Source organism: Phanerochaete carnosa, assembly GCF_000300595.1.
Source record: "Phanerochaete carnosa HHB-10118-sp unplaced genomic scaffold PHACAscaffold_4, whole genome shotgun sequence".
Classification (NCBI taxonomy): domain Eukaryota; kingdom Fungi; phylum Basidiomycota; class Agaricomycetes; order Polyporales; family Phanerochaetaceae; genus Phanerochaete; species Phanerochaete carnosa.
Genome location: NW_006767631.1, coordinates 3,323,194 through 3,337,159, shown reverse-complemented (window position 1 = coordinate 3,337,159; position 13,966 = coordinate 3,323,194). Strand labels below are relative to the sequence as shown.

Genomic DNA, 13,966 nt, shown 5'->3' with positions numbered 1-13,966 from the left:
CCTCCGGATCGCTGGGCTCTTCATGATTGGCATCAATATCAATTAATCGGGCGGCGTATTTGCACGTAATCGGACACCGATCAAACTGAATGATTTGTTCCTGCCAATCAATGGACAGGTTATGAATCTGTAACCACTCATATCCAAGGAAGATTGGAGTCTTTCCTAGATTGGTAACTGCAAAAGGGAGTCGCTCTACATGGTCCTGAATTTCCACCCTTAACTCAACGAAGTCTGTGATAGCGCCGCCGGCATTATGCGTGCCATCTGCATTATAGACAGGGACCGGTGATGGCAGTTTCTTTGTAGCGGTGTTGTTATCGCGAACAAACTGTGCATCGATCGAAGATCCAGTACATCCTGTGTCTAATAGCGCTTTGACTGATAAGCGCTGCTGCGTGTCCAGGGTGGTTATGATCATTGGGACGTCCATCTGTGTCCCCTTCCTTCCTCGGATGAATCGGGGCTGCTTTCTCAATTCATTTAAGAAGTCTATAGCTTCTTCTTCTTTCATTTGCCTGATTTGGTTCATACAGGCTTCAGAGGCATCGACACTCTTCTTTGAGTGTACCCATTCAGTCAGCAATCTAAGCGCCGAGGCTTCTTTGCTGATTATCCATTGGCGGATCCAAGCCGCTGTCCAAGGTGTGTGGCGCTGCCATTGCGTAGATTCGGTCTGATGTTCTGGTGTAGGCAATAATTTTTTATTTGGGGGAATTAAGCAAGAGGGTTGTGCCTCTCCGCGCCGCTCTGCGGACGCCCCTTTTTCTGGTATATACATTGCTACTCCAAACCAAGAACACAGATAGTTCGTGAAATTACGTTCGGTCAACTCGGCTACGCACCCGGCTGACTGCTTGCAAAACCCTTCATGGCCGCGCAAATTTCTTCGCGAATTGCCACCTTCCAATCGAATGGTTCCGCCGTCGCGGCAGGGGCTTCGTTGAGTGACGCTAGTGGTGTGAACGTATTGGTAGTGGGAACTACCGGGGTTTCCGTGGCTCGTACTTGTTGAGCTTGTTGCCGATTAGGGCAATTTCGTGATATGTGGCCTTGTTGACCACATCGGAAGCAGAGACCCTGGCGTCGCGCTTGATCTAAATCCATTGGTTGTCCCCTGCCGCCGAATGTGACACCGGTTCCGTCGCGCCGTGTTTGAACTGGCGCCGTAGCAGTTGCTGGTGCGGGTGCATTCGTTTGCGCTCGCGGTGTGTTTTGCACCTGCTGCTGCCTTGGTTGAAACTGTCCCTGTCGTTGGGACTGAGGGTTTCTTCAGCGATACTGTTGCTGATTCAGGTCGATGCGCGCGACCCGTTGCTTGTAGAGTGCATATGTGGTGGGGAGTTCTTCCGATGAATTGTACAGAAGCCGAATGATGTCGGCCCGGAGTGCTTTTTCTAGGAGCGACTTGAGTTCCTAGAAGTGTGCTTCGAAATCGTGAATGTTTGCCTGGAAGGCACATAACTCGAATTTCGAGAAGAATTCCTGTGCCGACAACGTTCCCATCTGCATTGCCTGGAGCTGATCGTATGCTTCGGCTTGCTCATCGATTAAGAAGTGCCTGTCCAGGTCTTCCCACAGTGTCTTTGTGGTCTGTATTACGGAATCTTCGTCTGCGTCGTATTTCTTCATGAACGTAGCGACATATTCGCCCGCGTGTCCACCTTTCATGTAAGACAGAATCATAAGGACTCTGTCAAACTGCTCTGGTAGCCGCTTCCTCTGTGTAACTACATAGGGTTTCATTTGGGTTTTCCAAGCAATGTACTTGGATTTTGTGCCGTCGAAGGCGTCTGGCTTCATCGCGCTTCCATTGAGAAGCGCGGCACTATCTTGGTTCTCGGCCATCGCGCCGGGATCGGATGGGAATGAAGGTGGAGTGGGAGAGCGTTGGGAAGGTGGGTTCAAAGCTTCAGAATCTTCTACTGCTTCTTCCACAGGGTCTGGTGGGCTCTCTGGTGGTGCTTCGGATTCTCCAAGGGCGATCGAACGGAGATTATCAGTGACTGATTCGAGAGTATCTCATCTGGTTCTGGGTTCTGAACCGGATGCTGTGGGTTGTGGTACCGCGATAGATTCTGAGGGTGCTCCTGTAGTAACTCTCGATAGTGGCTCTCCGCGTAGTCCTTCTCTACACCGAGGACAACATTGCTATTATCCGGAAAATGCAGGCAGGGTTGTTGCGCGCAGTACCGTAAGTTGTCACCGCGTAGGTAGACGGATCTCCCTTCTAGCTCTCGATGTGTATGTCCTCTACAATAGCAGAACGGCGTGGTCATAGGGTGTCGGATCCGTGAAGCCGGTTGCAGCAAACCCTGGGACTAATCGTGTCGTAACGACCAGATCAGGGGTAGAGTTCGCCAAAGATAGGAATTTCTGAAAAAGAGCCGAAATGCTATCTTAATACAGTTCTAGGAATAGTATAGCAGCCCAAAGAGCGATTATGTCTCTTCGGTCCGACGCCCTGACAGGGATCGTCGATCTAACTGCTATCTCTTTTCTGACGCCCAGCCTCAGCCGGTTGCCACGTCGTACTCAGGAATATCCGCTTGCACTGCGCAAAGCGTTTAACACCACCTATGGTAGGGCAGTGTACGATTCTAATTGGACGGAGCTCTATCCAGCCGCCTAAGGGCTGGTGATTACAGAGGTGGCTTCGGGGTGTGTGATATGGTAAAATGCGCAAGTGCGCGGAGAAGGGTTCCAGGGGTCTTGATGTGGTAGAGTCGATAGGGTTAGGATTGGGGTGAGATTTTGGTTGGGTGATATGAGATGGATCGTCGTGTGGAGCTAAGTGATGGTTGGTGTGAGAGTGACGAGGATCGTCGTAGGGCAGTTGGTGAAGACTCGAGCTAATGTCAGCAACTAACAATCCAACTGGACTGAGCTATGACAATGTTGAGGAGACAGATGAGAGGAATGTGAGTGAGAAAAGACCAGCTCGAGTCTGGCTTGTTATTGAGCAGTACGAGCTCCTTATATACATGTCAGACTGAATATCTAGAATATCCTACGAATATACAGAGGTGTATAGAAAGTAAAAGAATATCATGGAATCTGGGAGAACCATCTGGAATATGTAATATTCATGACACCGACGAAGAGCTGTAGAAGCTGCTGCTCGGCGCTCGGTAGGGAGGTGATAGTCACGATGCTTGCGATCGCCCTCGCTGTTGGCAGGGCAGCAGGCCCGCCCGAGTACTGCAATCTACGGGATGCGTGGGAGGTCTGGTAGAAAGCGTAAGTAGCGGGTCTAGGAAACAATAAAGATCTTGCCAGGTACGATCATTGAGCTCGCTCGCTGCAAAAGCCACAGGACACGCAAGTGGTGGGGCCTGTTCAGCTCTGCATGATAGCTATGATGAAGTCTTCAGAATTTGAATCCCAAACCTCAGCGCTCATAACCAACAATACTACCTGGAAACAAAACTCATTCATCAGCCGCTTGTCTTCTTGCAACATGGCCGATTAATACATTGCTGCTATACATGAGCCGACGCCTTGGCAGAGACAATTCAAAGCGCAAGAGTCGCAGGGGTAAGGGTCCACTTCGTGTCTTTCACCTATGTCAAGAGACAGTCGTTCACCAAGTCAAGCTTGGCTTCTTACTGCGTGTGACACATGCGGCGGCAATATCCAGGAGAATGCTCATGCCTCCGCAGCCAAGCCAGCTGGAGCAAATGTCAGTACACAGGACCCATGACTCGCACACAGGATGACCCAACTTCGCGTCAGCGTCCGGAGATCACGGTGAAGGCGAGACGGGCTGACCTTGTGCCTCCTCGAGCCGAATAGTCAGAGGTATATCAGCAATCGCCCATTCTCATTCTCAACGCTCGCGAGACTGCCGGGTGGATGCATGCATGCAATTCGTCGATGCCCTGCCGACATAGCCGAGGAAGACTGCACACCCTCGTCAGACGTTACTACATACCTGACAGAAACGGGCGCACCATCAAAGTTCTGCTGGACGAAGGCAATCCGCTGGCAGAGGTGCGTCACACACGGGTCGGTGTTTCTGCTGCCGGTCTCGGTGTTGAACGCATAGTGGCCGCTGACATGCAAGCAGGTCGCAAGCAGGCCGAAGGCATCGTCGATGTTGCTGGCCACGCAGTCCATTAGCATCCATCTCGAGCAAGTCCGGCGAAGAACGTGCCAGTGGCCCAACTCGAGGTGCTTGTGGGCGCAGAAGACGGGATTGGTGAAGTCCATTGCCGAGGGCAGACATGGAGCCGTCTGAGATGAAGGTCTTGGCGGACGTGTGGTCGTTGCCCGGGAGCAGAATCAGCTGCGTCGCCGCGCCTGCCTGACATATGGCGGTAGCAGTGGCCTGGATAGATCTCACCGAGATATTGATGTCGGGGATATCATGGGCTCATTCATGCTGACAAAAAATAAACGTCCGAGTCGGGGTGAAGGATGCTGCGTACTCACACCTCGAAGATGATTTGGCCATTTTCGACGTCTTCGCTTGCGAGAGTGAAGCAAAAATCTCATCGCTTGGAGCACCTTGGGGCCGATGATCTAAAAGTAGACGTCAGTTCAGGGAGTACAGTATAGCGCGGAGAGCACGAGTTACCTCTCCATCCCACTGAGCACATTGTGCACATTGATGATGTAGCTTGCATCGGTAGTCAAGAAAGCCTGAACAAGGTCATTGCGCTACTAGAAGTCATCCTCACCTAGTGTGTCAGTGAGCACGTTGTCGGTGAGGAACTGCCGGCCGACAGGGTGACGGAAGACGTTGAAGCCGTCGTCATCGAAAGCGTTGCGTCGGTCCTTTGCCATCGTGGCCGTAGTACTCAAGCAGAGTAGGCCACGCGCTGTTGGCCGTGCGCGAGCCATCCATGCTGCAGCCAAAGTCGAGACCGGCGATGTTAACACCTGCAAAACGCAGACGATCGGCACTGGGCGGTGCGCCGCCAGAAGGCGCAGGAGAACTGTGCGTCGCGTTTCCGCTCGATGGAGCCGAGGAGGGTATGCCTGGAATGCACTGAGAGTGGGCCAAAAGATACCGCAAGCCTTAAGGTCATAAGCAACTGGAGAAGTTTTCTTATAATTATTGGTGGCGGTGCGGACGGTACCAGGGGCGCGGGTCGTGGAGTCGGCGAAGCTCTCGCACAGGATACAGATTCAAAAGCTTTCATGGATTTCAGGCAGATGCACAATAACGCTGCCTAATCAGCGTAGTGAGCCAACGCTGACTTCGACTATGAAACCAATTCGCTTACATTTGCTGCCACTCTTGGGCCAAGCCGCAAGCCACGGCAATCCAGAGGGAGTGCAGAGCAATCTCGTACGTGATTTCCGTATTGCTATGCCCAAGCACTGGCCAGTCTGTGCATAGGATTAATATCTCTACCATCCCCAAAAACGTTTTGTGCGCCGTCTCGCATGGGTGATTCGATCGACTATAGGCTCTTAGAACACGCTCCCTCGCATGACAACCAACAAACGCACCTCCTGTTATTCTCGTCGAAATCAAGTGCGGCAGAGCAAGCAACAGAAGACGGCAAGCGACGACTTCAAGTTCTGCATCTACGGGCCGATGTCAGATCGGCGAGAACGTTGAACGACGTCTGCAGTGTTTGACGTACCCCTTACAGAATACAGCATGCAGCTGTCTCATAGATAATGAAAAGAGCAGTGTGAGCCAGAAGGAAGCAAGTTCAAGCGGGATATTCGGGCGTATAGTATATGGCCCATCTTCGCCTCAACATCGGTCGGTGTGCAGGAAGGCGTAAAGGGACCGCAGAGATGTACGTCGGTGATAACGATTCGAGTAAGCGGGAGTTTCCCAACAGATATCCGGGCAGATTGACTGCAGCTTGCAGAAAGATAGTCTTATGGCGCGAAGGCGAGTCAGGCGACGCTGCAAGCGCGCCCGGATGTGATTTAATGTATGTGATCGCGATTCGGGCGCAAGGTGTACCAGACGCCCAATATATACACCGCTTAGAACTCCCTCTACTGCCATCTCGTGAAGCACATCGCTGTGAAATCTCTCATGCAACCCCTCGATTGTTTCGCGGTAACCCGCGCAGACGGGTATCAGCGTCGACGATGCGGCTACATCTGGGCGGACCTGAGTTGAACCTGAGCGTAGGCAGTACACGCAAGGCGAGCAGTATGCCGCTGGGGGAGCCACAGGTGCGTAGTTGCATTCTAACCTCTGCGCTTTTCTTGCTAAATTTAGTTATGACCTCGCACAGTGCACATTCTGCATCTGCCACTCCTGCTCGCTAGGAAGCACTTACTTCACGACAGCACGGGAATCGCCCTTCTGCGTCGAGCCCACCGACAATCGTTCTTCTGCCAGCGTGCCATCGCGTCAACGAGCTGCTGGCACTATCTGAAGTACTGTGTATGTTCTCCTCTGCCCGTTCATGTACGCAATATGTCTCATTCTACCATCCCCCCAGACGGGCACGAACGTAAACGGCTACAGCTGGGCTGACCCGAGTTGGGCCTGAGCATAGGCGGTACGCGAAAGGCGGTACGCGAAAGGCGAACAGTGTGGCAGGGGAGCCAAGGTGCGTAGCTATACTGTAACCGTTATGCATTGCTTGCTGAATTCAGCTATGATCTCACACAGGGCACGTTCTGCAGTCGTCACTCCTGCTCGCAAATTTTGTCTTAGGAAGAAGTGCTTACTCTGCGTTTGACCGTTGTGGCGAGCACGCTGGGACCATCCTTTCTGTCAGCTCGTCGTCGCGCCATCAAACCTCGTGCGCTGCCTGCTGTACGCCGTACCTTCTCTTCTATCAGTTCGTTTCTGCAATACGTCTCATCCTCGACCGCAGACTGCTACCTACATCAGGAGCCCCAACGGCCTCGTTAGCCTCCGTGTATTATATGAACCAGAAGCACGCTTTCGTGACAAAGATGTCGCCCCGGTATGTCTTTTTACTCCTTGACTGCTGCCACCAGTCTCACCACGGCCTTAGGTTGCATTACAGATCGTTGCGATCGTTGCGGTTGCAATGCGGTGCCCAACCTGACCGGCCTACGACGATCTCCATGAGCCGATTTCATACTAGTGTTTCCCTCTGTTTGCGCTCTCGCTCTGAACCGCAGCCGCCAGAGGGCAGGCCAAGAACGCCAACACCGGCAGGAGAGGAGGGGATCTCTGAGGACGATGAACTTGAGGGGTGCGGGCGACGCTGAAAATGGGTTATGGACACAGCAAGTGGGCGTTGGAGACGCGGGACACATCATCTGTCCTGGCTATGTCGTCTTGGCTTCAAGACCGCCTGTGAGTGTCGTTTTGCCATCGATACCTCAGCAGAGCACTAACCTACTTATCAGTGACAAACACCGACGGCCTCCTCTGGTGTATGGTCAATGGCTGTGTCCGGCCGGGCCAGATTCCCACATAACCAACGTCGTCGGCATGGCTCTTGTTGACCACGTCGCTCGCTCGACTGCCCCCGCCGCGCTCCATCCTCTTCTTACTTTACGCTACCACTTCCGCGTTCTCAGACCCACCTTCAGCGACTCCCCCCTGGCCCTCTCGCTACACGGCTATGACACGGAGCGCCACGAGTACGTCATGCGCTGCGCCAGTTCGGGCTGCACGTTATGGCGGTGCAGGACAGCACACTGCTCCCTCTGCTGCACTTCGTGCTCGACGACCTCGCGACGAGCATCAAGGCGCTCGAGCTCAGCGGCGCGAACATGTGGAAACTCATTGTGCCGCACGTTCAGCAGACGAATGCATGGGCGACGAATGCTGGTGGGCAAATTACATCGCGGGTGGGCTTCCTGCCAGCGCCCAAGACCGACGTGCTCCGGTCACTCATTGAGTGCCCAATGCGCAGGGTGCAGGAAATTTTGAGAAGCGAGCTTTTACTCGAAAGAGTCGCTGCGTCCTGCGGTTTGGCTCATGTTTCCCGCCATTTTCCTTCCGGAACACAGCACAAATGAAATATATTTTCGTTTCTGGCTTGGCGAGCGGTATCAGGAAGGACGTCATCGGTGCGCTCTCGAACTGGCAGCCTGGTCTTGGCGAAAGCTCACTGTGCGCCGCAGCGTCTTCGAGCGGGCTGCCCGTGAGGACGGCTGGTCCGAAAGCTACGACAATCGAGGTAGGAACGACGGGAACATGGTGCTGGTGTGCCGTGCGGTTTTGCGAAGCCTTAGTACATGCGCTCAACACGAAATTTGCAGGTGAAGTTTGTGTCCTGAACGATGGTGGAGAGGTCGACCTTGGCCTCGGACATTATGAACACTGACTTGGCGCGGCACTGTCGCGTGATAATAATATCACGACTGGCGAAATCTACAGCCGAATTATCGAAAATGAAGTGCGTCTCGAGGCAACCCCCTCTGAGTTTGTCTGACGCAACTTGTCTTACAGAGGCGTGGCGACTATCATGGGAAGACCATCCAAGTGAGTTTCGTCTGTGGCAGCTGGGGTTCTTGCTCTCATCTGCATCGTAGACTGTTCCTCATGTAACGAATGCCATCGAAGACCGAGTGGGGCGTGTCACAAATAATATAATATATAGAATAAATCGCTATTGACAATGCAGGTGAACAGCCGGATCTCCGCATCCTGGGAGTACGTGATCGCTTGCGGACATCTTCTAAACGTGCTTACAGCGCATTCAAGCTTGGTGGCACCGTCAGCGACATCAAATCTGCCGCATTTATCAAGGCCATGCGGCAGTTCTGATACCGCGACGGCTACGAAAACTTCGGTTTTAACCACGCGTCTCTCGTCCTGACACGTCTCTACCAGGCAGGTCGCCGGTGCACAAGATGCGACGTCGGTATGCCACGCCCCATTGCTCCCGCGGTCCTGGGATATCATTAGTTCCTGCAGAAGCGCCTCAACTTGATGACCCTGGCGCGTGGATACGGCCCCTCTCGGTGCGCAGCGCGCCCCAAAGACAACCGCGCGGGGAAATGTCTGTCGGTGTCCTAGAATCGGACAGGAGACAAAGAAGGCGGAGAAGGAGAAGACGTGGCTACTCCTGATGGTACGATAAGAGAGCTTGAGAGCATCGGCAAACAAGTCAGAAGCAAGAGAAAGGGAGCGATGGACGGTTTCATACGTCTTTGACGCCGCAGTCACTACGATAGACCTTCTCATGCAATCTGTGGGCTCGAATCTTGTCCTATACATACTCGCTGTGCATGGCTAAATACTTTACAACTCGTTCGCCTTCCAGTTCTCCCTCGCTCTATCAAATACTTCCATGTACTTGTCGACGCGCCTCGTCATCAAAAGGTAACCGAAAACCACAAACTTGCGGACGACGCTCGGTCGAGGATGCCCTCGTTGTTCGGCATCACGGCGACTCACAAAGCTCGTTGTACCGCGCAACCCGGGGCCACTACGCCAGTGCGATCGTACTTGTTCTAGGCTGGCAGGATCTCGACGCGCCTCAAAGACAGTAACTACGAGTGTGACATCAGAAAAATCGCGTGAGGGAAAGAGGGATTGTGCTCACGCTGTGAGCAGTGTCCGAATGGTCATAGACACCACCAAAAGAACACCGTCGTCGCGACCTTACTGATGTACTTCACCAGCAGATGGCGCCTACCGAGGTGTTCGTCAGCGACGCCGCGAATGAAGCCCGCGATGACGATGAGTGAGAGTTCGGCCAGTTGTTCCTGAGTTATATGCGAGTCAATAAGCGTCGCTGGATGGCACGAAACACCTGATGCTGGACGTACAGGTCTCCCAGCCAACCACTGACAGTTCCTGGACGTCTGTTGCCCACGCAAGGCCGTCCTGCATCGCCCACAGCCGCTTCGGCCCCATCGTCGGCTGGTCCTTGTTCACTTCGTTCTCGGAAAGACCTTCAGATCGCTCGCCAGGCCTAGCTGCGCACGCCCAAGTACGCCACTTCGTCGGACTGTACTAGTACTACCTAATCGCACTCCGGTAGTCCATCGGGAACTGGTGACGGAAGTTGTGGTAGCTCTCGCCAACGGCGACGAGCGTGGTAACGAAGCGGACGCGCGGCGTATTTTTGTCGTCGACGACGGGAGTCTCGCCGAGCCGGTGTGCGAGCGAGTTGGCGCAGGAAGTTGACTGCAAGAAAGTTGATATAGGCACATTTGCGTGCAAAAATGGAAGATCACGTACGTGGCGAACAAAGCACAAATGAGCCACACCCGCGAAGAATGATCTGCCCTTCCATTCACCCCAGCCAAGCCCGCCAACGACGGTGGGCAGGACCAAACTGCAGCCAAGGAGTAGCCAGACGTACCACCGGATGACAAGGCCCTTGCTCAGGTCACTGATGTCGACTATACCAGGGCTTAGGCTTGTATCGGTGGTGGGCGCGGGCCCGCGGGGACCAAGGCACCACCACCTGGTCGAACTTGGACCGCGCCCGTGCTCGCGATCGCGGGGAAATACTTGCGAGGCTTTGAGGTATTGTATAACTGGTGCACCCACAGATTGCGGTGATACCTGGGCGACGGTTCAGCACAAGAGAGGGCAGGATACAGCAAGGCGACACACCGAGGCCCATTGTATGACGTCTGCTGCGGGTGGGGACCTCTTCCTTGGCGAGGTCCTTCAAATTCGGAGCCAGCCCCAGTGGTGGCAATCCTGTTCGCGTCTCGACGACAAAAGCCATGGCGGGGAGGTGTAAAGAGGGGAGAGGATGAGGGGAGATGGACTGTAGTCGTGATCGTTGTACGTCATGCGCGAGCCCTAACCCTAAGGGCTGCCAGCGTACATCAATGATCTGCCTGCCGCAAACGGAATACAGCTGCCTGTTCGACTTCGACTGCGCACACCCGCTTGGTGTGAGTACTAGAACTCACGAAGTTGGCGAGCTAGAGGAATGGCTTGCTCCAGCCAATGCGGTGCTCTCAAGTTGCCGAACGGATGTGCGTACAGCTGGCCGATATCTCGACATTGAAAGGATGTCTCGAAGCAGGATGGTGCACAGATTTGTTGTCCAAGAGCTTTCCGTGGATGTGGCTTCGTGTGAGGTAAAGTGACGAGCAAGCACTGTGCAACGAGGAGGTCGGTCCTCTGCCTCGTAGGCTACTTCCGGTACAACTCTATCGGACAGCCTGCTCGCACGTGGTGTTAATAGCTGTGCGAAAAGCCTCCGCCGCTGCTTTCGGGAACAAAGTGAGTACCAGGATTGGAAAGGCGGTCGGAGTATTGAATAGAAATTACAGCCAAGGCTCACAGAGGACGTCGCTGGTGAGGAACTGCCGGCCGACGAGCAGGCGGAAGCACACTGAAGCCGTCGTAATCGATAAAGCGCTGTATCCGAGTTTGGCCCGGCGCGTTGTTTTGTCATCCCGTAGTCCCCGCTGCAGACGTCGTGGACGAGCTGTCTAATTTGCGCCCAGAGCCGGAGCCTGCATGTTCACATCGGACCCGCGAAGCGCGGCGCACCACCACCGGCGGGGAGTTCGGCGCGTATGTTCACGAGAGGGCGCGCTTGAGGGGGGCGCTTGAGACAATGCTCGTAGAGGCTGCTCAGCGTTCGATAAAGAAGGAATGGGCGGAGTAGCAGGCCCGCTCAAACTACCGTAATCGGAGGGACGCGTGAGGCAGTCTGGCAAAAAGTGTAGGTAGCGGGCCTAGACAACAGCAAACGCAATATCATTGCCACGTACGATCACCAATGGGCTCGCCGCAGAAGCCACAAGGTACACAAGTGGCCGGGCCTGTCCAGTACTGCATTGACAGTCACAAAGAAGCCTTCAGAATGCCACACTTCAGCGCTAATAGCTGATAATACTATCTAAGAAGAGAATACGTTTATCAGCCGCTTCCTCGTAATATGGCCGATACATACGCGGTTGCTATGTCTGAGCCTACGCCTTGGCAGAGTCGATTCAAAGCGCAAGAGTCGTAGTGGGGGTAAGGGCCCGCTTCATGTCTTTTGCCGATGTCAAGAGACGATGTACAAAATGTCAGTGACCCAGAAGAACACCCACGTGTCCGCAGCCAAGCCAGCAGGAGTAAGTGCCAATAAACAGGACCAGATCGCGACTCGCACAGAGGGTGCTTAAACTTCGCGTCAGCGTCGAGAGATCACGGCAAAGGTGTCAGCAACAAACAATCCAACTGGACTGAGCTACGACAATGCTGAGGAGACAGACGAGAGGAAAGTGAGTGAGGAAAGACCAGCTCAAGTCTGGCTTGTTATTGAGCAGTATGAGCTCCTTATATACATGTCAGACTGAATATCTAGAATATCCTATGAATATACGGAGGTGTATAGAAAGTAAGAGAATACCATGGAATCCGGGAGAACCATCCGGATTGTGTAATATTCATGACATTACCCCCCCGTCTAGAATCGTGTCCTCACGATTATTTACCCGTCGATCCAAAACCTCCTGATCCTCGTTGAGTCTCCATTAAACTGGACACCTCCTCGATATCGCATGACGCAATGCGTTCCAAAATGACTTGTGCAATTCGATCGCCGGCGTGTACCTGGAATGGTTGATTGGTGGAGTTGATCAACACTACATGTACTTCTCCGGTGTAATCTCGGTCTACCGCCCCAGCGCCAACATCTATTCCTTTGACTGCTAACCCACTTCGTGGTGCAATTCGTGCATAAGTTCCGTGAGGGGCACGCATTGCTATGCCGGTGCCGACAATCTTGCGATCCCGTGCCGGTATCTTAACGCTTTCAGCCGAGTAGAGATCAAGCCCAGCCGACTCTTCAGATCCTTGCTTCAGGAGAATCCCACCCATCCGTTGTACCAAAAGAGTGGTATCGCGCGTGAGTATGTGAACAGGTCGTGTTAATAGGGGGGAATTCGAATCGTCATAGGCGCGGGTTTGTCGGGACGTCTAGCGTGGAATTCTTGAAGGAGTTCCTGACAATTAGTCAAGTTTGCTCGTGATTCCCAGGAACGGCGATCGCCGTGGGGGCTGTTCTTCCAGAGTACCTGATACTCCAGATTTCCGTTTCGGTCACGACGGGAGTCAAGGATTTCTTCGACTTCCCATTCTTCCTCGCCATTTACGAGGTCAGGGACTACCGGTTCACGTCGCTGAGAGGGATACGTGGGTTCTTTGAAGGGACTGAGAAGGCTTTCATTGAAAACGGGGTGTTGTTTCCATTGACGTGGGAGTTCCAATTCATAGGCGGAAGCGCTGACTTTGCGTTTGACCTTGAAGGGTCCATATCGCTTATCGTCGAGCTTCTTCATTGGCCTGTCGGTTCGGATGTTTATTTCTTCTAGCCAAACTTTATCCCCAACTTTGTATTCCAGTCCGCTCTTTCTCTTTCGGTCATAGAAGCGCTTCATAGACTCCTGCGCTAAACTGATAGCCGCGCTAGTATCTTCGCGTACTCGACCCATTCTATCGACAAATTGTTGGACGTTTTCACTTAGTCCTTCTCGTACCGGTTGGGTTCCTTCATAAGGGTGGTACCCTTTATTGACGAAGAAGGGGGTATACCCTGTGGACGAATGAACTTTGTTGTTGTACGAAAAGGCCGCTAGTGGTAGCCATTCGGCCCAATCAGCTTGTCGATAGTTAATGAATAGTCGGAGGTATTGTTCTATTTTGCGATTAATGCGTTCTGTTTGTCCATCAGTTTGAGGGTGATACGCGGTGGAGGGATTGGCTTCGATTCCAAGTGATCGGTACAGTTCGGAGATGAACTTGTTCTTGAATTCGGTGCCCCTATCGCTGATGATCTTCCGGGGAAGTCCGTGATGTGCTACTACATGATCACGAAGTGCTTTTCCCCATCCTTCGGCATTGAGTTCGATGTTACTTGGTATCGCTATTATCTGCTTGGAATACATGCAGACGACTACGAGAATAGCGTTATACCCAAAGGACTCGGGTAGTACTCCTATCTTATCTACCGAGATTATTTCCCAGGGTCGCGTAGGAATTTCGTTGGGGAAGAGAAGTCCGGTAAGGTCGTGTTGTGTGCACCTTGGTCTTCTGGGCATTTTTCGCATCCAGCAACGTACTTTCGGATGTCTTCTCGAATTTCTAGGC

The 13,966-nt window shown here is 53.2% G+C and overlaps 3 protein-coding genes across 3 annotated transcripts; 2 read left to right on the top strand and 1 right to left on the bottom strand.

Annotated features, from left to right (window-relative positions):
* Positions 1–3,225: 3,225 nt before the first annotated feature.
* PHACADRAFT_254863 (uncharacterized protein) lies at positions 3,226–4,990 on the top strand (the record flags this gene model as incomplete). Its single annotated transcript, XM_007394973.1, has 8 exons — positions 3,226–3,417; positions 3,476–3,556; positions 3,610–3,711; positions 3,772–3,903; positions 3,954–4,102; positions 4,157–4,384; positions 4,435–4,524; positions 4,580–4,990. Coding segments are annotated over exons 4-6 (242 nt in total), but the record flags the coding sequence as incomplete, so codon positions are not given.
* A 2,179-nt stretch (positions 4,991–7,169) lies between these two features.
* PHACADRAFT_194779 (uncharacterized protein) lies at positions 7,170–8,677 on the top strand (the record flags this gene model as incomplete). Its single annotated transcript, XM_007394972.1, has 9 exons — positions 7,170–7,255; positions 7,309–7,545; positions 7,599–7,755; positions 7,821–7,977; positions 8,032–8,087; positions 8,360–8,392; positions 8,443–8,478; positions 8,535–8,563; positions 8,605–8,677. 9 exons carry the CDS (start codon positions 7,170–7,172, stop codon positions 8,675–8,677), a joined length of 864 nt encoding a protein of 287 aa, XP_007395034.1.
* A 477-nt stretch (positions 8,678–9,154) lies between these two features.
* Positions 9,155–10,598, bottom strand: PHACADRAFT_194778 (uncharacterized protein; the record flags this gene model as incomplete). The annotated part of the gene is made up of 7 exons (XM_007394971.1): positions 9,155–9,405; positions 9,552–9,621; positions 9,701–9,834; positions 9,892–10,045; positions 10,100–10,263; positions 10,415–10,429; positions 10,481–10,598. 7 exons carry the CDS (start codon positions 10,596–10,598, stop codon positions 9,155–9,157), a joined length of 906 nt encoding a protein of 301 aa, XP_007395033.1.
* Between the last annotated feature and the right edge of the window lie 3,368 nt (positions 10,599–13,966).